This window comes from Chiloscyllium punctatum, chromosome 8 (genome assembly GCF_047496795.1).
Source record: "Chiloscyllium punctatum isolate Juve2018m chromosome 8, sChiPun1.3, whole genome shotgun sequence".
Classification (NCBI taxonomy): Eukaryota; Metazoa; Chordata; class Chondrichthyes; order Orectolobiformes; family Hemiscylliidae; genus Chiloscyllium; species Chiloscyllium punctatum.
Genome location: NC_092746.1, coordinates 79783658 through 79805031, shown reverse-complemented (window position 1 = coordinate 79805031; position 21374 = coordinate 79783658). Strand labels below are relative to the sequence as shown.

Sequence of the window (21374 nt, the reverse complement as noted above, 5' to 3'; positions counted from 1 at the left end):
ACACTCTCCTCATTCCTGAAGAAGGGCTCATGCCCGAAATGTCGATTCTCCTGCTCCTTGGATGCTGCCTGACCTGCTGCGCTTATAATGTAGGAAGCATGGTAGCCCATTTGCAAATAGCAAGTCACACAAACAACATTGTCACAAACATCAGTAAACAAGGGTTAAACTGGGGATAAATGTCCTTTTGCTATGAGGGATAGTATAAGCATTTCCATATCAGATAAAATACCCAGCCGGGGGCAAGATCACAACAGTAAAGCCTAGGCTAAACCATTCAACAATTCTTTCATAACTCCTGCTTTCAACAATTGCATTTCTAATCATTCCCAATCGAGCTTTAACTATCATTCAATATGACATAATACAAATGGAGAAAACGTTTTTCTTGCCTTTCCTAATCTTGCAAATCCAATCATGTAATGCTTCACAATGTATGTCATTCCATTGCATTTCATAGCCTGTTCCTGCTTCAACACAATTCTCAATCCCACGAAACTGGTTGGGTTCTCCAGGATTCCAGTTCTGAAATGATACCTATCACAAAGACATAAACAGCTACCATTTTAGCCTTGTCATTTTTTTGAAGTAGTTGGAAATACATTCAAAATAATGATAGGTGCATTGAATTAACATTAACAAATGTTAAATAAAGGTAGTTTGAGTTACACCAAGTCAGTTTACTATAACAAACCAAATCTGAAGTTAATTCTTTTTTAAAAATGTTTGTTTTGGATGGATATTACATGGAGAAAGTGTGTGTGTATAAATAATATATATATGTACGTCAGGAACAATCAGAAAGAGCAGAAGAGAGATGAAGAATGTTGTTACATTGCACAGCGTTATTTCTTTATTAAGACAGGAGAGAGAAAAACCATTGTAAATTGCTTTTACTTCACAACAACGCTTTAAGAACAGTGTGGCTATCAGTTAAATTTCGAACAAGATACTAGCCAAATACCACAGTGAAGTATGGCTAGGCTTTCTAAGTCAATCCTGGCCACAACCCAAAAAATGACAGTAGACTGAATTTTCATGCTTTTAGTCTGTAACTGGAACAGAATCTGCCTGGATAGGTGCTGAAATTGGAGGCCAGATTTTGCAACTTTTCCACCTGCAAAAATCTCCAGTTGATAAAGGCCAATTGCATAATATACCTGTTCACTACCAGACAGGCTTGTGCTGAATAGCAATGATATCATTTCTATGCTTGCCACAGTAACCTAGCAACGCTGGGTTAAATAAAAGCTTAGAATTTGTGTTTGCCTAGTAAACAGAGTTGCTAAATGCTTCAAAAGGAAATGTCAGGGGTAAAATTTTAACTCTTTGATTCAGGACCCTGAACTGGGGGCCAAATCGGGGTTACAACACTTGACTGGTGGGAAACTGCACCTGGCTCTGATCTTCCTTGAATTAGGTAATTACTAGCTGGATGACAAGTTCCCAACTAATTTAAGATTTTAGAAAGACCCTTGAAGCCGGAGGGCCAATAGCAGGTCCCTGAGGTCTGAGGTCTGAGGTTCGGAGGTCTTCTAACTCAGAAAACAATGAAGCCTGCAGTTCATGTAAAAGAACAAGATGGCTTCTCCATCTTGAGGTGACTTCTCTGCAAACAACTTTCAAACCTTTAAAATAAAAAAAATGTCCTCAGTAGCCAATTGACCATTGTAGAGAGGGAAACACTCAATGACAGCCCTCAGTCATAGCTGTAGCTAGGTAAGAAGGAGTAGGACTCAAAGCACCCTGGGAAGATTAGCCATGCCAGTCTATGATCAGACCCCAGCAGCGGGTCTTCAGCATCGTCGAGAACAACTGAAAACGTTGCAAATGACTCTGACAACAGGCCTTTACAGATCATTAAGAATCCTCAACTGGCTATTTGCTTCCTCGAAGAAAGCCTCTTGAAGGGATGGTGCCAATAAACTGACACGCTAGCTGGCAGCATGGGTTTTTGTGCCTGGTCACGTCGTTATCTTCTCCAACGGAAGTTGAAGATCCTGCATTATCATTTCAAGAGCTGTTTACTTGCAACCAGTGGATCAGTGATCACAATGTGGTGCAATGCTGCAGGAAAACTTGGCTACAGGAAACCATTTTTAAGAAAACAAAAGGGATTTGAAACTTTTCAGCTGACGTTAGTGGCTAACTCATATCACAGTTATTCATTGCAATGAGTTTTCTCTCTCCATTTGGTATGGAGCACATGTCAATGTTGTAATGGCATGGCATCAATTCAATATATGATAATGCTTCGAAAGTCTGAAATTTGAACAGAATCAAAGATAACCAAATAGATGGATTGGTGTCCCATTCCTACTGTGCATACAGTAGTGGAGCAGGGCACGAGGAAATATTGGAATTAAATTTTTAGTTTTTTGTGAAAAATCAATTGCACTGGCAGTGAGCTTCATTATGTAAAGGCACTATTCAAAAGTTGGAATATTCCATAATACCTTTATATCTTCTTGATTTTGTGAAACTTTTCAGTTTGGGAATTACAATGTGAACAAACATTTGGTGCTGATGAAATTCTTAATGTTTAAAATCACACAAAACCAGGTTATCGTCCAACAGGTTTATTTGGAAGTACAAACTTTTGGAGCGCTGCTCTTTCATCAGGTAGGATCCTGCTCTGCTAGTTACCTGACGAAGGAGCAGCGGCCCAAATGTTTGTACTTCCAAATAAACCTGCTGGACTCTAACCTAGTGTTGTGTGATTTTTAACTTTGTACATTCCACTCCAACACCACCACCTCTACATCATGAAATTCTTAATGATCTAATCTTTGTTACACAAATAAACTAGAAATGTAGCACACTCCCAAGAGATTAAAATAAAGAGTAAAAATGGAATGTGTTACAATTAAGTGGAAAATTTGTGATTTTGACACGTGAGCTCATTTATTTGATAAACAACACTGGAATTTATTTTCAGTCACACATTTGATGACAAAACACTTACAGGACTGTCATCACTCCAGATAAATCCACCGTTTGGTTTTGGTTTATATAATCCAATCCACACAGGTGAATAAGCCATAAGTGACCTATATACAATAAAAAGCAGAAATTGAATAAAATATTGAGGTTTAGTTAGATATTGATTGCTGAATTAGTTGTGGATGAGTGAGACAACTGTGTTATTCACCCAGAAAATCCATGGGATGACTTTCAGGGTTGCCTTCCGTCCTCCTATGTCACACAGTGTGCCTATAAGCTTTCAAATATTGATGAACAAATGAAAGTGGATGAGATTTCATTTGGACTAGGAAAAGGGGCTGCACTTATTAAAGCAAGATGTAGATGTCTTCTAATGGACCTGTTCAGAGATGTTATTACATACCTCTGGAGCTTGAAACCAGGCCTTCTGACATGACCACTGCACCACAGGTGTCCTTGAAAGCAAATGTACTCTCTCTTAAAGCAAGGAAGTTTGTTATAATTATGATGTTTATAAGATTAATGTGTTTTGGCAATTGGTCTTTAAAGTAAAATATGAGGGCATGTGACCAGATCTGGGGTCAGACTGATCGGGAAACTGTGTGTAACTAATTAATTTGCGTTTCTTGAAGAAATTTCAACCAGAGTGGATGGGTGGGACATCATCAAGTATTTGGACTCTACAAGGAGTTCAACAAGATACTTCATTATATGTTAAGTCATAAGATTAAAGCCCACAGTTTTGAAGGTAGTGTATTAGCAAAGATAGAGAATTGGTTAATAGACAGGAAACAGTCAGTGAGGATAAGGGGTTCTTTTACAGGCTGGTGAACCAGTGAGATTGCACACAGATCAATGCTGGGATCGCAATTGCTGACAATGCATATTAATGACTTGGAGGAAGGAAGCAAATCTTCAGTAGCCAAATTTGCAGACAACACAAAAAAAGTGGAAAGGCAGATTGTGAGAGGGACATAAACAGTTTACAGAGAGTTCACGTAAAGGTGCAAAAATGTGGCAAATGGATGAGAATGTGAGAAAATGTGAAGTTTGGATGGGAGAAAAACAGAAGAGAATATTATTTAAGTGGAGAAAAACTGAAGGAAGCTGCAACACAAAAGGATTTGGGGGCTACTACAGAAAGCTAGCACCCAGATGCAGCAAGTAATCAGGAAGGCTGATGGAAGGTTGACCCCTACTTTGAGAGGGTTGGAGTATAAAAGTTAGGAAATCTTACTCCAAGTGTACAAGGTGCTGATGAGACCACATCTAGAGTACTGTGAGCAGTTTTGGCCCCCTTTTTTAATGAAAGATATCATTTTATTGGAGGCAGTTCAGAGAAGGTTCACCAGGTGAATCCCTGGTCTAGAGAGGTTTTCTTATTAGCAAAAGTTAAATAGGTTGGGACTCTACTCACTGGTATTTAGAAGAATGAGAGTTGACTTCATTGAAACATACAGGATTTTTAAGGAGCATGAAGTGATAAATATTAAGAGGATGCTTCCCCACATGGAGAGTCTAGGAATGGAGGGCACAGTTTCAGAATTAAGCAGTGGCAATTTAAGACTGAGATGAGGAGGAATTTCTTCTCATAGAGGGTTGTGAGTCTCTGGAATTCTTTGGGGATTGGGATTCAAATTCAGAGAAGTCTGGAGAAACAAAACAGGTCTGGCATCTTCTCTGAAGGGAGAAAGAGTTAATGTTTCGAGTCAGGTATGACCCTTCTTCAGAACTTCTTCTTCAGGTAAATGCTGAGAGGATGTTTCCCCTCAAGGGCGAGCCGAGGACCAGACAGTCTCAGAATAAACGGGCATCAGTTTAAGACCAAGATGAGGAGGAATTTCTTTGCTCAGAGGGTTGTGGGGTGGAATCCTTGTGTAAATTTAAGACTGAGATAGATGGATTCTTGACCACTCGGGAAATCAGGCTTACAGAGAAAGGGCAGGAAAAGGGACGTGAGGATTGCTGGATCATCCTTGGTCCTGTTGAAAGATGGAGCAAGGCTCAAGGGGCCGAAAGGCCTACTCAATGAAACGTAACATCATAGAATCATAGCATTTTAAAGTACAGTAGGAGGGCATTCAGCCCATTGATTCAGTACAGGTTTTTGAAAGTGCTACCCAGCTGGTCCCATTCTGCTGCCTTTTCTGTATAGCCCTCTAATCCTCATCACTTTCAAATATATATCCATGTCTCCTTTGAAACCTCCTATAGCATCTGCCTCCACCACTCCTCCAGGCAGCAAATTCCAAATCCTAACAACTCTCTGAGTAAAGGAGTTCATCCTCATCACACTCCCAGTTATCTTGCTGATAATCTTCACATTGTAACCCCTAGTTAGCGATATATTCCTGTTCCTATTTCTTATGGTCTTATGGACTCAGCATGAATGGAGTGTTTTTCCTCAACTATCATAAGTGGTAACTTTATTACCCATCATACATTTATATTTTGCATATCCTGATGGATTTTACTTTCACAGGGAGCACTTCAGAACAGGTGCAAAACTAGAATCATAAAATCCCTACAGTGTGGTAGCAAGCCAAACGACCCATTCATCCACACTGTCTCTCCAAAGAGGGACCCGACCCACCACTCTACCCTATCCTATTCCTATAACCCCACAGTTTACTATAGTTAACCCACCAAGCCTGCATTTCCCTGGACACTATGGGCAATTTAGCTTGGCTAATCCACCTAGCCGGCATATCTGTAGGAGGAAAGTGAAGCATCCAGGGAGAATGTGCCAACTCCACACAGACAGTTGCCCAAGGCTAGCATTGAACCCAGGCCTCTGGGGCTGTCAGGCAGCAGTGCTAACCACTGAGACACTGTGCTGCCCATGAACTGCCTAGGTTTCACCTTTCAACTGGAGAAGGGGCATTACATTGTAGTTGGGAGGAGCAGTTTTGCTCCTCCTGGCTTCCTAGCTATTCTGTAGGACAGATACTGCTTGTCTAAAGGCATTCTCATCTCCGTTATGCTGCCTGGTTTCCAGAAACCCAGTTAACCACACAAATGAGTAGCAGGTTAAATCAGAGATTGGCAGCCTTATTAAGATGTCAGCCAACCAGTATCCTGTGAGCAGCAGATTGAAACCAACTTCCTGCTCAGGTGTGCAGTGGGATCCTGTCCGCGCTCACCCCAGCCCGGGTGGAATTTCACATTGACCCCAAGGTCCCATACTTCCCGCGGGAGCCTGTGTCCCACAACCTGAGCCACCTCTGGAATTTTCATTTTGTCCCTTTTAAGGATGCAAAAAGGCGAGCCCTGTATTGACTGCTGCTGTACACCGTCCACCTCTCCTCCCTCATCCACCATCCAGACACGCCTTGGCGTGCCCATTTGCCACTGGGCAGTGGGAATCCCCAGTGGAGGGCTCTCTACACGGGAGTCCTCCCCCTTTCTCTCGGGGATCTGGGGTGGAGGGTGCTGCACGCAGCGATCCCCTGCAACCGCAGTTTGTGGTGGTTCACGGACTCCCAGCCCAACTGCTTGTTCTGTGGCGCTGTGGAGTCCGTGGACCATGTGTATATTGGGTGTGGGTGTTTGCACTCCCTTTTTGATTTTCTTAAAAGCCTCCTCCTCTGCTTTTGGTTGCACTTCAGTCCCACGCTCCTGATCTTCGGGCACTCGGTACGGAGGAGGGAGGGCAGGTCTGAAGACCTCCTCGTGGGTCTGCTCCTGGGCCTGGCCAAACTGGCCATAAACAGGTCCAGGCAGCGGGCTGTGGAGGGGGTCGTCAGGGCCGACTGCCTGTCCCTCTTCCGCGGTTACGTTAGAGCCCGGGTGTCCTTGGAGAAGGAGCACGTGGTCTCCACCAACACAGGGTTGTTCAGGGAGGGGTGGGTGCCGCAGGGAGTGGAGTGCATTATTTCCTCCTCCAACTCTATTTTGATTTAATCCCTGCCCTCCCCTTCACTGTTTGATCACACAGCATTGCCTTTTGTGAAGGGCACTGCTTGTCACTGGCCACTCGGGCGTTTTTCTATCTTCCTGGTGGTGGAAATTGAATAAAGATTCATACACCTTGTGTCTCTCACTGTGTCGCACACCTGCACACACAACATGGGTGCTGGGGAAAAAAATAAGCACTACCGCAGTTAGGCGGTAGTGTGGGGGTTTAAGAAAATAAAAAAGAAAAATAAATAAACAGGAGTGTTAGGGGTTCTGCTCACTCTGAGAGCTGGCTCTCGAGGGAAAAAAAAGAAAAAAAAATGAAACTAGCTTCCCAATCTTGGCCGGTTCTCTTGTGTTAAGATTTCTCAGAATGTAATTCATATTCGATTTGCCTTTCCTGTCATGGACAAAACACCTGGATGGGATAAGAAGGGAAATGGGATACATTGAATACTTACACTAGCTTCCTCCAGATAAATCTTTCTTCATTATAATCGTGGATGCTGATAAGATCTCCACCAATGTCTCGACAGTAATTACGTGCTTCAAACCATGATTTCTGAGCTTGCATAGATTTTATAAAAGTCTGGATAGAAAAGCATATCTGTTATTAATCTTCAAATACCTTTTGGATAAAGTCTATGGAAAGAGGACAACCTTCACTAGTGGTTGAGTTGTGAAATGATTTAAAATGAAGGATGTGGAAGATTGAGGTCATATCACATTTAACAAAAGGGTTGTTTATTAGATATTTAAACATAGTCTGTGGCACAGATTCTCCATTCTATCTGAGTGATGATCCCTTAAAGGGCTTGCATTGTGCTTTCTGAGGTTAAGATTAGAGTGGTGCTGGAAAAGCACAGCAGGTCAGGCAGCATCCGATGAGCAGGAAAATTGACATTTCAGGCAGGAGCCTGAAGAAGGGCTCCTGCCCGAAACGTCGATTTTCCTGCTCCTTGGATGCTGCCTGACCTGCTGTGCTTTTCCATCATCACTCTAATCTTGACTCTGATCTCCAGCATCTGCAGTCCTTACTTTCCCTTTCTGAGGTTAGCCTTGGTCTGTTCGCTGGCAAAATGAAGCTTAAGGTTTGCACAAGCTGAGATTTGCCAATCGGTGCCGTGCCACAGAGTTATTGAAAGAATATCAGGCTAGAGCTTGCATGTGAGTGGCACATTGCATGGCTGTTCTCAGCAATTTGTTTTTCTGCAGCTTGAAAGATTTTACAACATGACTTGCTGAGAATGCAAGTTATTAACAGCAGTGCAAACACAATAGGGCATCTGGAACCTTAGGGAATTGCGGACTGACAATGTAGTTGTTTAAATAAAGAAATTTAAGGATTAATAAGAAAGAGAGCCACAACAGAAAAAGAAAATGAAGTATATTCAAACCTGGGATAGAAATGGAGATAAAGAGAAGGAAAGAAAGACCGGATTAAGAAAAAACAAAAATGGCACAGAGGAATGACATTAAGGAAAAGAACTAATAAACTCTTAAAATAATTTACTACATACAAGAATAGCACTGAGCTGTTTCAATTAGTCTGTTTCCAGGTTGGAGAAATAGATTGCCAATGTATTAACAATTAGATTGTTTAAAGGATCCTTATACTCTTGATTATAAATCCTAACAGTCTGCACTGAACATAATTGGCAATTAAATTGTAAATCCCACAATCTCTTAAAGGTAAATGGATGCTCAAGGTCAGATCAAATTTGTGAGAAGCAAGTGATTGAAGTGCACAAATTCATACTTGTCCAGATGGATCTGGGTGATAAGGAAGTGAGTTGATTGGTTCAGAACTCCCAGTTCAGTCTTTGCTTTTGCAGCCAAAATATCTGTATGGCTGCTCGAGTAAGTCTAATGCTTATTGATAAATAGAACGGTGATGGTAAAGGATTCATTGATGATGAAAGTTAGAGGAAATGGTTAGATGCTTTTATTATTGAAATAGAAAAACAGAAAGTGCTGGAGAACCTTAAAAGGCCAGACAGTATCAGTGGAGAGAAAAACCAAGTGTAATCAAAATGGTTGATAGTGCTCAGGCTCAGGAGTTGTTTAACTCTATGTTGAGTCCAGCTGGAAAGTGGCTAAGCTGAAATGTTGTGCTGTTCCTTCAGCTTTTATTGGGCATTTTGGACTATTGCAGTGGGTCTCGAGCAAGGTGATGAATTGAAATGACAAGCAGCGAGAAGAGTGGAGTCAATCTTCCACCCCTCCACTCTATCGGCAAAAGCAGAGATGTATTGTTGAGGCTCTTGTCAGACCACATTTAAATATTGTGACCAGTTTCAAATTGAGGGACAGATGCACTGGCATTGGATGGGTTCCAGAAGAGATTTACAAATCCCAGGAATGAAGGGCTTGTCATATTAGGTGGGCCTGAGGACTCTGGCTCTGTACTCAATGGAGGTTAGAAGGATGATGGGATATCTGATTGAAACCTACAGAATACTGAGCGGCCTGGATAGAGTGAACATGGAGATGATGTTCCTACTAGTACGAGAGTCTATGACCTGAGTGAACAGCCTCAGGGTGAAAGGACGACCCTTTACAACTGAGGTGACAAGAAATTTCTTCAGTCAGAGTTTGGTGAATCTGTGGAGCTTATTGCCACAAAGGGCTGTAGAGGCCAAGACATTGAGTGTATTTAGGACAGAGATAGATGGTTCTTGATGAGTAAAGGAATCAAGGATTATGGGGAGAATGTAGGAGAATGGAGTTGAGAAACAGATCAGCCTGCTCAAATGGAGAAGCAGACTCGATGGGCCAAACGACCTAATTCTGCTCGTATGACTTATGGTTTATGTTCCACTCCATCCATCTCCCTTTTTGTCAACAGCACAACAGTCATCATTTTCTAGTCCTTTTCACTTCGGAAGAAGAGCCATTGAACTCAAAGCATAAATTCTGTCTCGCGGCATGGGAATCGGGAGATTGAACCCAGTGCCGGAGAAAGCTCAGACCAGTGCGGGGCGCTTTTTAAAAAAATCTTTTTACTTCTTACCAAAGATTTTGAACTAGTTACATTGTACATAAGATGACACTGTGAATGGAAACATTCTAAACTTTTCATGGTATCCCTGTACTTGAGTGTACATGACAAGAAAACCTAATTCTCTCACTTTCTGTTTTTATCTCAGATCTCCAGCACCTGCAATGTTAAAGTTTTTCTCTCTGGTTAGAGATGGTTAATGTTTGGCATCTGTGTGCCACTAATGTTGCATGTTGTTTATCAGTGCAAACCTGAATACTGTTGCACACGTGCTTGGATTGCTTCTTCATGTGAGGAGTCACAAATGGTAAAAACAAAATGCAAAAGTAACCACATTTTTGACTTGATTTTGAAAGGAAGGTCACTAGTGAAGCAATTAGAAATGTTTTCTCCGAGAGTGCTATCCTGTGAAACTCCAACATTGATGTCCTGGGGCTGTGGAACTCATTGTCACAAAGGGCTATGGAAGCCAAGTCATTTAACACAGAGATAGGTTCTTGATTAGCTAGTGGATTATTTAGCTTCTTTCTACCATCTGTGGAATATAGGAGGTAGCATCATGTCCTAACATTAACTGCCATCTGGTTTGACTTTTAATCCTTGATACCCTGGAATAATTACAACTCCTTGAGGCTTTCCTTTTCTGGCTGACAAACGAGAGAAGAATAGGAGCAATAAAGAAAAAATACACCAAGAGTGACCAAGAAAGGCTGATTGAAAAAGCTACTTGTGAATGCAGCACTTAAATGGGAATGGGAGGCAATCTTACTGAAACAGATAAGATCCTGAGGGGTCTTGGCACGGTATTTCCTCGTGTGGGAGGGACAAGAACAAAGGGTCACACTTTAAAAATAAATGTCATCCATTTAAGACAGGGTGAGGAAAAATCTTTCCTCAGAGCATTTTTTGAATCCCTCTTCCCAGGTGAGCAATGGAGGCAAAGTTATTTAAAGATGGGGTAGATAGATACTGGACTAAGAAAGGAAAGGATTGTGAAGTATTGGCCACAGAAAGGTAAGCCATGATCTTCTTGAATCACCCAGCAGGTTCAAGAGAGTGAATGACCTACTCCTGCTCTTGATTGCTGTGTCTGTAAGTTCATATACAATGAGGGCAGCTTCAGTGTATCCCCACAGAGTTTCATAGCCTTTAGTTCCCTTTTTAAATTTGGCGACTATCATTTTGTAGCAGGTTTCTTTCCACTGAAGCTGTTTGACTCTAGGTGTCATCTAAGCCTTAATCCAAACTTGGACTAAAGGGCTAAGTGCCTGAGAAAAAGGAGACAATAACTGAATTCAACAATGTCAGACACCATTTAACCACACATAAGGATTCACTAGGTCAGTACAGGTCAAGGAGAAGGTTCTCCAGAGATTGTTGTAATATCTAATGTAAAAGAAAATATTCTAGCCATTAGAAGTAAGTCACAGAAACCCTACAAGTCAGATAGAGGCCTTTCAACCCATTCCAAAGAATATCCCACTTATTCCCTTAACCCCATATTTACCATAGTTAACCCACCAAGCCTGCACACCCCTGGACACTATGAATAAATAAGCATGGCCAATCCACCTAATTTGGACTGTGGAAGGAAACCAGAGCAGCCAGCAGAAACCCACCCAGGTCCCTAGCACTGTGAGGTAGCAGTGCTAACCACTATGCCACCCTGAGTGAGAGGGCAAGCTCTGATGGTAGACAGCAATCTACTTCTAAAGAGATGGCACATGGTTTCACTTTAATAGCATATAAAAATACAGATTATAAACATTCAGTGGTCTCACTTTGTAACAGTACCCAGAATTTTCATATGTCTCCCAGCCTTCTGAACAAGTTGTTGCGAGAGTTGTCGCAATTGTTGGAGGAGATGTTGCACCAGCTGCCCACTGTTTGCAGATGTATTTTGCCTTGTTCGAACAATCATAAACATTCCATAAACCAGCAGCACTTTTGGTTGCCATACCAACACAGCCAGCTTTTCTCCCTACAATTAATAATTCAAACATCAAATTCTCCCAGTAACCAAACAGATAAACAGTTAAGATGCAGATCAACACTTTTCAAATAAATTAAAACCATTGGTTTTTACTTGAAAATCAGAAATAACTTAATAAATGAATGGTAGTATAACTACATATTATTATTATCCAGTAATAAAATTAGATTTTAAGATCTGGTGATTAAGACCAGGTCAGGTTTATTTTCTTTTTGTACGATGGAGAGCAGAGGAACAATTTTAATCTATTACCCATTTATGTATTAATGATAATCTCCATCTAGTCTTAATCCCCAATAAAGTCAAGTGAGTCTATTATTAGGTGATAAACAAAATGTATCTTTTACCCCCATCTCGTGGGTTTCCCCAATGTGTGGAATTTAATCCCACCTCAGGGACACATTTGGAGAGAGTGAGGGCCATTTGATCGGGTGGTATAGTGCAGGTTGAGCACCCTGCTGCCTTTCCATGCCTATCAAGCTCAGGGTCGGAAGGGTGTACTGTGACCTTTACGCCCAGAGGCTGATTGTGGATACTTAAATGGCTACTTCAGGGCCACCTAAGGGTCCTGTTCTACCAGTGATGTCAGCAGGGTCACTCCACATAGGGAAGTTGCCCATCAAACCCAATTGGGTTGCCTACCAAGAAAGGTCCCCAATTTTGTGCTCCCAATCTCACTCACCCTCCCTTGCTCTTGAATCCCTTGACCCAAACCCCACATCGTCCTATCTGGGAATTAAGGGCCGATTGCAGTTACAGTCCCAATTGCTGTGCAGGCAATAGCTGCCACCCAGTCCCAGGACACTGCTTGGAACTACAGTCTTTGATCGTTCTCAGTAGTGGGGAGAGTGGGGGATTTTCATCATGTTCAGGGTCTGATTGCAGGCTGACACTATCTAGCTTACTGCCTAGTAATTGAGCTGGGCCTTTGAGACAGAAGCAACATGGGTTCTACCAGCTTTCCAACGAGGGCGAAATACCCATCAAAGAAAATTCCACTGAAGGTTTGTGCTTGCATTGCTACCCAGTAGTGGAAAGTACAAGTTACAGAACAGTACACAATAAATGAAATTCAACAAGGTGCTATATTAGGGGATGCAGAGCTTAAAGCCCACCTGGCATATTGATATTCCAATTTGTAAAGGACACCGGCTCCCCATTCACAGACAAGAAAGCCCCTTGGTTGTTTGGATCAGATTTTATGCCAATCCAAAAATAGGTCTCTGGTCTCAGACCAATTAAGCTTGTCAAAAAAGCTTGCTCATATCTGAAATGGAGAAGGAAGATTAAGCAATAATAAAAATTTTTTTTAAAAAAGGCAAGAAGGGCTACTCCATATATGATATTTCAATTTAACTCAATTCAAGTTCAAGATTCATTTGATCTACCATGCCTTTACGAGGCCAACATAAATGATTTAAAAACTTTGCAAATATATATTACATTGGATTTACTGAGCAATTTGTCTCAATAGTAACCATACATTAGACCAATTGCTTAAGAGTGTGCCCAATTTTCACTTCTTTTAGGACTGTTTAAATCATATTCTTTCACCATGTACAGATTTACTATTAACCAATATAACCCCCTAGATACATTATCTCACATAAACATTAAAGTCCATCTGATGTAGAACATAGAACAAAGAACATTACAGTACAGTACAGGCCCTTCAGCCCTCAATGTTGCACTGACCTGTGAAACCAGTTTGAAGCCTATCTAACCTACACTACACCATTATCATTCATATGTTTATCCAAAGACCATTAAATGCCCTTAAAGTTAGCGAGTCTACTACTGTTGCAGGCAGGGCATTCCACCCCTACTACACTTTGAGTAAAGAATCTACCTCTGACATCTGACCTATATCTATCAGCCCTCAGTTTAAAGCTATGTCTCCTCGTGCTAGCCATCGCCATCGAGGAAAAAGGCTCTCACTGTCCAACTTATCTAATCCTCTGATCATCTTCTATGTCTCTATTCAGTCACCTCTCAACCTTCTTCTCTCTAACGAAAACAGTCTCAAATCTGTCAGCCTTTCCTCATAAGACCTTCCCTCCATACCAGGCAACATCCTGGTAAATCTCCACAACACCCTTTCCACATCTTTCCTGTAATGCAGTGACCAGAAATTTACAAAATACTCCAAGTTCCACACCAGAGTTTTGTACAGCCGCAACATGACCTCATGGCTCCAAACCTCAGTCTCTTTACCAATAAATGCCAACACACCATACACCTTCCTAACAACCCTACCAACCTGGGTGCCAACTTTTAGGGATCTATGTACATGGAAACTGAGATCTCTCTGCTCATCCACACTACCAAGAATTTAACCATTAGCCCAGTAATCTGTATTCCTGTTACTCCTTCCAAAATGAATCACTTCACACTTTTCTGCATTAAACTCCATTTGCACCTCTCAGCTCAGCTCTGCAGCTTATCTATGTCCCTTTGTAACCTGCAGCATCCTTCAGCACTGTCCACAAGTCCACCAACCTTACCAGTGTTTTGTACAGCCTTACCATGACATCCCAACTCTTGTGCTCAAAGCTCTGACCAATTAAGGCAAACACGCCAAATGCCTTCTTCAAAACCCTGTCTACCTGCGACTCCACATTCAAGGAACTATGTACCTGCAATCCTAGGTCTGTCTGTCTGACAACACTCTTCCAAGACCATACCATTAATTTTGTATGTCCTGCCTTGGCTTGTCTATTCAAATTGTAACACCTCGTATTTATCTGAATTAAACTCCATCTGCCATTCCTTGGCCACTGGCCCAGTTAATCAAGATCCTGTTGTACTCTTATTTAACCTTTATTGCTCTCTACTCTATCACCAGTTTTGGTGCCGTCTGCAAACCTAACAATGCTTCCTATTTTCTCATCCAAATCATTTATATAAATAATGAACACTAATGCAAACAGCATCAAATGTTGCAGCACATCGCTGGTCACAGTCCTCCAGTCTGAATAACAACCCTCTATCACCACCTTCTGTTTCCTACCATCAAGCCAATTTTGTTTCCAGCTGGCTAGGTCTCCCTAGATCCCATGTCATCTAACCTTACTAACTAACCAACCATGCAGATCCTTGTCGAAGATCTTGCTAAAGTCCACGTACACAATGTCTGTCATTCTGTCTTCATCCATCTTCAAAAAAAACTCAATCAAGTTTGTGAAACACAACTTCCCACACACAAAGTTGTGTTGACTATCCATAATTTACCTTTCTAAATGCATGTAGATTCTTTTGCTCAGATTCCCCTCCAACAGCTTACCCACCACTGATTTTAGGCTCACTGGCCTACAGCTCCCTGGCTTTCTTTTGTAGCCTTTCAAAAATAATGGCACAGCATTAACCACCCTCTGGTCTTCAGGCACCACACCCGTATCTGCCAATCACACCAATACCTCCACTAGGGGCCCTGCAATTTCTTCCCTAGTTTCCCACAACGTCCTAAGATACATTTGATCAGGTCCAAGGAATTTATCTCCTTTATGCATTTTTAGACCTCCAGCACCTCCTCTTTTGTAATTTGGACTTGATGATATAAAATAAAGTTTCTCTGTTCAAGAATAATGGAATAAAACAGAAATCAGACTGAGCTGAAGTCATAGCTGCTAAAAGCATTTCCATGTCTTGATATAATATATAAATATACAAAATATATATCTGTTGAGGAAACAATACATTTGTTCATTGAAACTTAATTATATTTTCAAGGCAAATGCTGATTCCTGATCAATAGCTTTGATAAGTGTCAAGGTTTTGCATTGGTAGACAGTGACTGAAAGATTTTTCTTCCTGTTATTTTCTGGCTAATAGTTTACATTGCCCGTCCATACTTGAATACAATTAATATAATACATTTTTAGAGCAGAGTCCCTAAGAAATGAATCAACAAAATAAAAATTTTGTGTAAAATAGGTAATCTACTCCATCAGATTATTATTGAGGTGCTGAAGATGAATATTTACTCCAATATCTTCACCTAACTCTTTGATTTTGATTCCTAATTTGATTCATCCACAGAATTGTCAATTCACAATTATTCCGTTTCTGGTCAATTATACAGTTAATCCAAAATCTGGCTTTAGCTGACATTGTTTATGTACAATCAACATATAGCTATTAACAATATGAGGCTTTCATTAGTTATTGTCAGGTACTTGTAGGTGAAAGTTCACCAGGAATTAGAGTATATTGTTGAATTATTAATATTAATCAATTGTTTATCAGCAGAGTTACAGACTTCACTTTTTAGACAGCGGTAGTGTTTGTAATTATAGTAATAGGTTACTGTGTGTAAGATGGTTGATTCACTAAATTAAAGAAATACCAATGCATTAACCAGTTTTTACCTACGATTTCCATCGAGAAACCAACAGCTCAAAGTTTAGTGGAAATCAATAACAATACGTCACTCAGAGTGACACAAAGCATAAAAATGCATGAACTACTTCGTAAATTCTCCAAATGAAGTGTCAAGTTGAAATATATCTAAGATATGTGTGAGCAGCTTATTGGTGTTTATCATTCATAAGGTTTCCTAATACATCATTATGCATTACATTATTTTGCAGTAAGGTTTCAGTATAACGATTTTGCACTAGAATTCAGATGCAACATTACTTACCTTTCTTGAACATTGACAAGGAATGCATTCTGAGTCCTGCACATCTTAGATGCTTCATTGAATGCCTTTGCAGTCTGCCCAATGAAATAGCAGTATGTCCGATACCGCTTCCAGCCCTGTTAATAAAATCCACATATGGTCATTTATTTCTCTTATTGCTTCATGAGTACACAGACATCAGCAACATTGGTAATAAATCCCTAATTGTCCATGAGAAGTCAGTGGTGAGTCACCTTCGCGAACTGTTACAATCCACCTCAAATAGGTACATACATAATCATTTTCGAAAAAGGGAGTTTCAGGATTTCTAAAGAAATGGTGAGATATTTCCAGATCAGGTATGGAGAGGAATAAAAAGGGTATTAGAATATCATGGCATACAGACATTGTACTGATCACCAGAAATGAAGAGTTTTAAAAGCTTTCTATTTGCACTGCTATTGACACTGAAGAATAAATCAAAATTTCAGTTTGCCATGCTGTGATGTGGAGCTGCCAGTTTTGGACTGGGGTGGACAAAATCAAAAACTCACACAACACCAGGTTTTCGTCCAACAGGTTTATTTGAAACTGCAAGCTTTCGGAGCCCCCACTCCTCCCTCAGGCAGCTAGTGAGCGAGAATACATTGGACACAGAGTTATAGTAAAAGATCAAAGAGTCATACAACTTATGTAAATGTATTGAACAAACCTAGATGGCTATTAAGTCATTTAGAATGGAATTGTGGGTTTCGATTTATTAATATGTAAATCCCTGCTCCAAGATAATTTCAGGTTTTATCAGAATAAAGGTGGCACCTCAGGTCAGACAATGCATTTTGGGCATGAGGCCATGTTTCACGTGCAGCCAGACTGGTTTTATTTCCAAAGTAGGAATTTATAAAATGCTACATTGACTGACTGTCAACAGATTGTGTGCTTTTGAGCAGAATAGAATATACCTGCAAATTCAAATCTACAAATGCAATTTCACCCCATAGATGTGTGTATGTGTGTGTGTTTGTGAGAGAAAGGGAGAGAGTGTGTGTGTATGCTCTGGAGATGGAGTGTGTGTGATTGTGATGGAATATATATGTGTGACAGCTTATGTGTGAGTGTGCGCGAGAGTGTGCATGCTTGAGAGAGAGTGTGCATGAGTGTGAGGGAGTCCATGCTTGTTGAGAGAGTGTGAGTGAGAACGTGTCTATATGAGAAGGGGTCTACGTGAATGTGTATGAGTGTGTGTGTTTGAGAGTGTATAGTATGGCGGGGTCACCTGCAGTGTGACGTGAACCCAAGATTGCAGTGGAGGCTGGCCTCATGGGTACTGTCCAACAATCGTCAGACAGCGTGTTACCTCCCAGGGCGGAATAGTTCAGCTGTCAAAGACATTCAGTTTTGGATCTTCAGGTGAACGACCTCCAAGGTGTACTTCAGAATACGCAACAACGCAGAGTTGTGGAGCAGAGGCTGAGAGCCAATTTCGGTATCCATGAGGACGGCCTCAACCGGGATCTTGGGTTCATGTCACACTACAAGTAACCCCATCACACTATACGCTCTCACACACACACATTCATACACACACACTCACACACACAAACACACTCACACATACCGTCTCTCATATATACACACACTTGCACTCACAAACACACACACTGTCTCACACAAAAACACAAGCATACTCACAAAGACCCTCTCTCATACACACACACAGTCTCATTCATACTCTCTCACAGGCATATACTTCCTCACACTTGTGAACATTCTCTCTCATTCACACTTGTGCACACTCACACATACTCACACACATATGCACCTTCACACACACACACACACACACACACACTCTCAAGCACACACACTCTCTCTCTATGTCTCTTTATCTATCGATCTATCTCTCTCTCCAGCATGCACACACATGCACACACTCTCTCTCCCTCTCCCTCATACGCACACAAATACACACCAATCTATGGAGTGAAATTGCATTTGCAGATTTGAATTTGCAGGTACGTTCTATTTTATTCAAAAAGCACATCAACTGTAGACAGCCAGTCAAGGTGGCATTTTATACATTCCTACTTTAGAAATAAAACCAGCACCTCCACTCTAACTGGTTGGTTCACATTTTCATGCATACTCTTGCATATGATGACAAAGAATTCGGGCAAAGACTCATACAACAACTGACATTCAAGAATGTCAAGGGGCAAGAGTTGGAAATGGAAACCTGACTCCTCTATGGCAGAAATATTACTTGCCACTTAGCAATGAAGATCCACACCTCCCATCATATTTTGGAGCTAAGGTTATTAATGAAACAGATGAATAATGTTGGAAATAATCCTTGCCCATGTTTGACCTGATGCTATAAGACATCGTGGGGCCCAGAGTCAATGTTGAGAACTTCCAGGGAAACTCCCTCCTTGCTGTATACTGCTGTGTTACCACCTTTGGTGAGTCTGTCGTTTCACAGGCTCATGAAACTCGATATTCTGGGAGGAAATTCTTAAAGGGTCCACTTTTAATTGTCATTTATATAAACAATTTGTATGAGAATATAGGAGGTATGGTTAATATGTTTGCAGATGACATCAAATTTGGTGGTGTAGTGGACAGTGAAGAAGATTATCTAAGATTACACTGAGATTGTGATCAACTGGATCACTTTGCTGAGGAGTGACAGATGGAATTTAATTTGGATAAATGCATGATATTGCCTTTTGATAAAACAAATAAGGGCAGGACTTATACAATTATTGGTAGGGCTCTGGGTAGCGCTGTAGACTGGAGAGATCTAGGGATTCAGGTACATAATTCTTTGAAATTTGCATCACAAATAGACAGGGTGGTTAGGAAAGTCTTTAATATGCTTATTGCTTAGACATTCGAGTAAAGGAGTTGGAACATCATGTTGAAGTTGCACAGAACTTTAGTGAGGCCTATTCTAGAGTACTGTATCCAGTTCTGGTCACCATAAGACCATGGGAGCAGAAATTAGGCCATTTGGCCAATCGAATCTGCTCCAACATTCAATCATTTTTCCACTTTCTCTCTGTAACCTTTGATCCCCTTGACAATCAAGAAATTATCTGCCTCTGTTTTAAATAGACTCAATGACCTGGTCTTCTGTGTCAATGAATCCCACGAATCACCCTAGGAAGGATATTATTAAATTGGAGAGGATTTACCAGTATGTTGCCAGGAATGGAGAGTTTGAGTTATAAATATTGGTTGGATAGGCTGAGACTTTTTTCACTGGAGCATAGTAGTTAGAGGGGTGACCTTATACTGATTTATAAAATCTTGAGGGGTATGGATAAGGTAAATAGCAAGGGTATTTTCCCAAGGATGGGGGACTTCTAAACTAGGGGGCATATTTTTAAAGTGAGAGGAGAAAGTTTTAAAATGCCATGAGGGCTAAGTTTTTTACACAGAGACTGCTTAGTGGAGAATGAACTACCAGAGGAAGTGGTGGATACAGCTACAGTTACAATGTTGAGAAGACATTTGGATAAGTACACATATAGGAAAGGTATGGAGGGATATGGGTCAAATGCAGTCAACTGGCGCTAGTTTAGTTTGTGAACATGGTTGGTATGGACTGGTGAATGAAGGATCGGTTTCCATGCTGTGTGACTCGATGACTCTGTGACTCTATGACTCTATAATTGCATTTATTCAAGCTTGAAAGCTTAAATTGCAAAATGTGCTGAATTATTCTGTCCAGTTGGTACTTATTAATGCCAGCATATAAAACAAGCAGCCATGCCTTGAAGGCCACCTCTTTTGGAAGGAAATCAGTTTAACTTTAAATATGCTTTCATATCAGTCGGTAAACAGATTGACTCATACATGAGTCAAGTGTTTTTTCTAATGTCAGGGTCGCTGGAATCAGCATTTCACTAGAACAAGTCACGACTTTTCACCAGGAATTTGGGGAAGGCTGGGGACTTACAACTTTTGCTATAAATCTTATTCTCCCCAACTACCTGATGAAGGATCAGCACTTTGAAAGCTAGTGCTTCCAAATAAACCTGTTGGACACTAACCTGCTGTTGTGTGGTTTTTAACTTTTTCCACCCCAGTCCAACACTGGCTCCTCCAAATAATCCTTACCTTCAAACATCCTTCTTCCACAGGAATCACCTCCTCCTGCCCTTTTGAAAGTGGTTTACGTTTGCAAATATATCCATACTGTTTTTCACACACACGATCTGCCCAGTAGCCAATCTAATAAAGACAAGCATTAACTTTTACTTTAATATATGATTACATATGGATATAGTCATTACCTGCAGAGGTCCCTGTACATTAGGTTACAGAAATATGCATACATATAAACATAGCAGCAAGAAGCAGAAGTCAGCCTCTTAGTCCCTCAAGCTTAATCCACCATTTGAAAACATCATAGCTTATTTAGATGGAACCACAAATCTATATTACTACTCATGCTGCATGGCTGGAGGTTCTGCACACACCAATCAGTGTGCTGACATATAGACTTCCAGTTCCAGAGGCTACTGCCATGCACATATCTCAGAGGTCCATGTAATGGCAGGAAGAATCATACGAAACATTGTTCTGATAACATTTCACCCTTATTCTACTGCAAATCAATCCACCACCTCAAAAATATCCAAATGTTCTGGTTCTACTGCCTTTTCAAGAAAAGTTCAAGACTCATGACTTTGTGAGAATTCCTTTTGCTGCATCTCTGTTTTAGGTAAGCTACTGATTTTTAAACATGAAGAATAAAGAAAAAATTATTTTATCTAAATGGTGAGAGATTGCAGAGGCATAAGATGCAGAGGAATCTTGGTGTCTTAGTACTTGAATCACAAAAGGTTAGTATGCAGGTAGGCCATGCTTCAGTAATACTGGCCCCTGGTGAAATGATACCTGAGTACCAC

The 21374-nt window shown here is 40.9% G+C and overlaps 1 protein-coding gene across 1 annotated transcript in view; it reads right to left on the bottom strand.

Annotated features, from left to right (window-relative positions):
- The window catches only part of mrc1a (mannose receptor, C type 1a), a 152068-nt gene that overhangs the window by 63112 nt on the left and 67582 nt on the right, over positions 1-21374 (bottom strand). Inside the window, exons 9-15 of the mRNA XM_072575908.1 lie at positions 20581-20694; positions 16477-16592; positions 12950-13101; positions 11623-11822; positions 7302-7429; positions 2966-3050; positions 393-537 (exon numbers count right to left, since the gene is read on the bottom strand). Coding sequence (XP_072432009.1) covers positions 393-537; positions 2966-3050; positions 7302-7429; positions 11623-11822; positions 12950-13101; positions 16477-16592; positions 20581-20694 — 940 coding nt within the window. The remainder of the gene's footprint in view (positions 1-392; positions 538-2965; positions 3051-7301; positions 7430-11622; positions 11823-12949; positions 13102-16476; positions 16593-20580; positions 20695-21374) is intronic.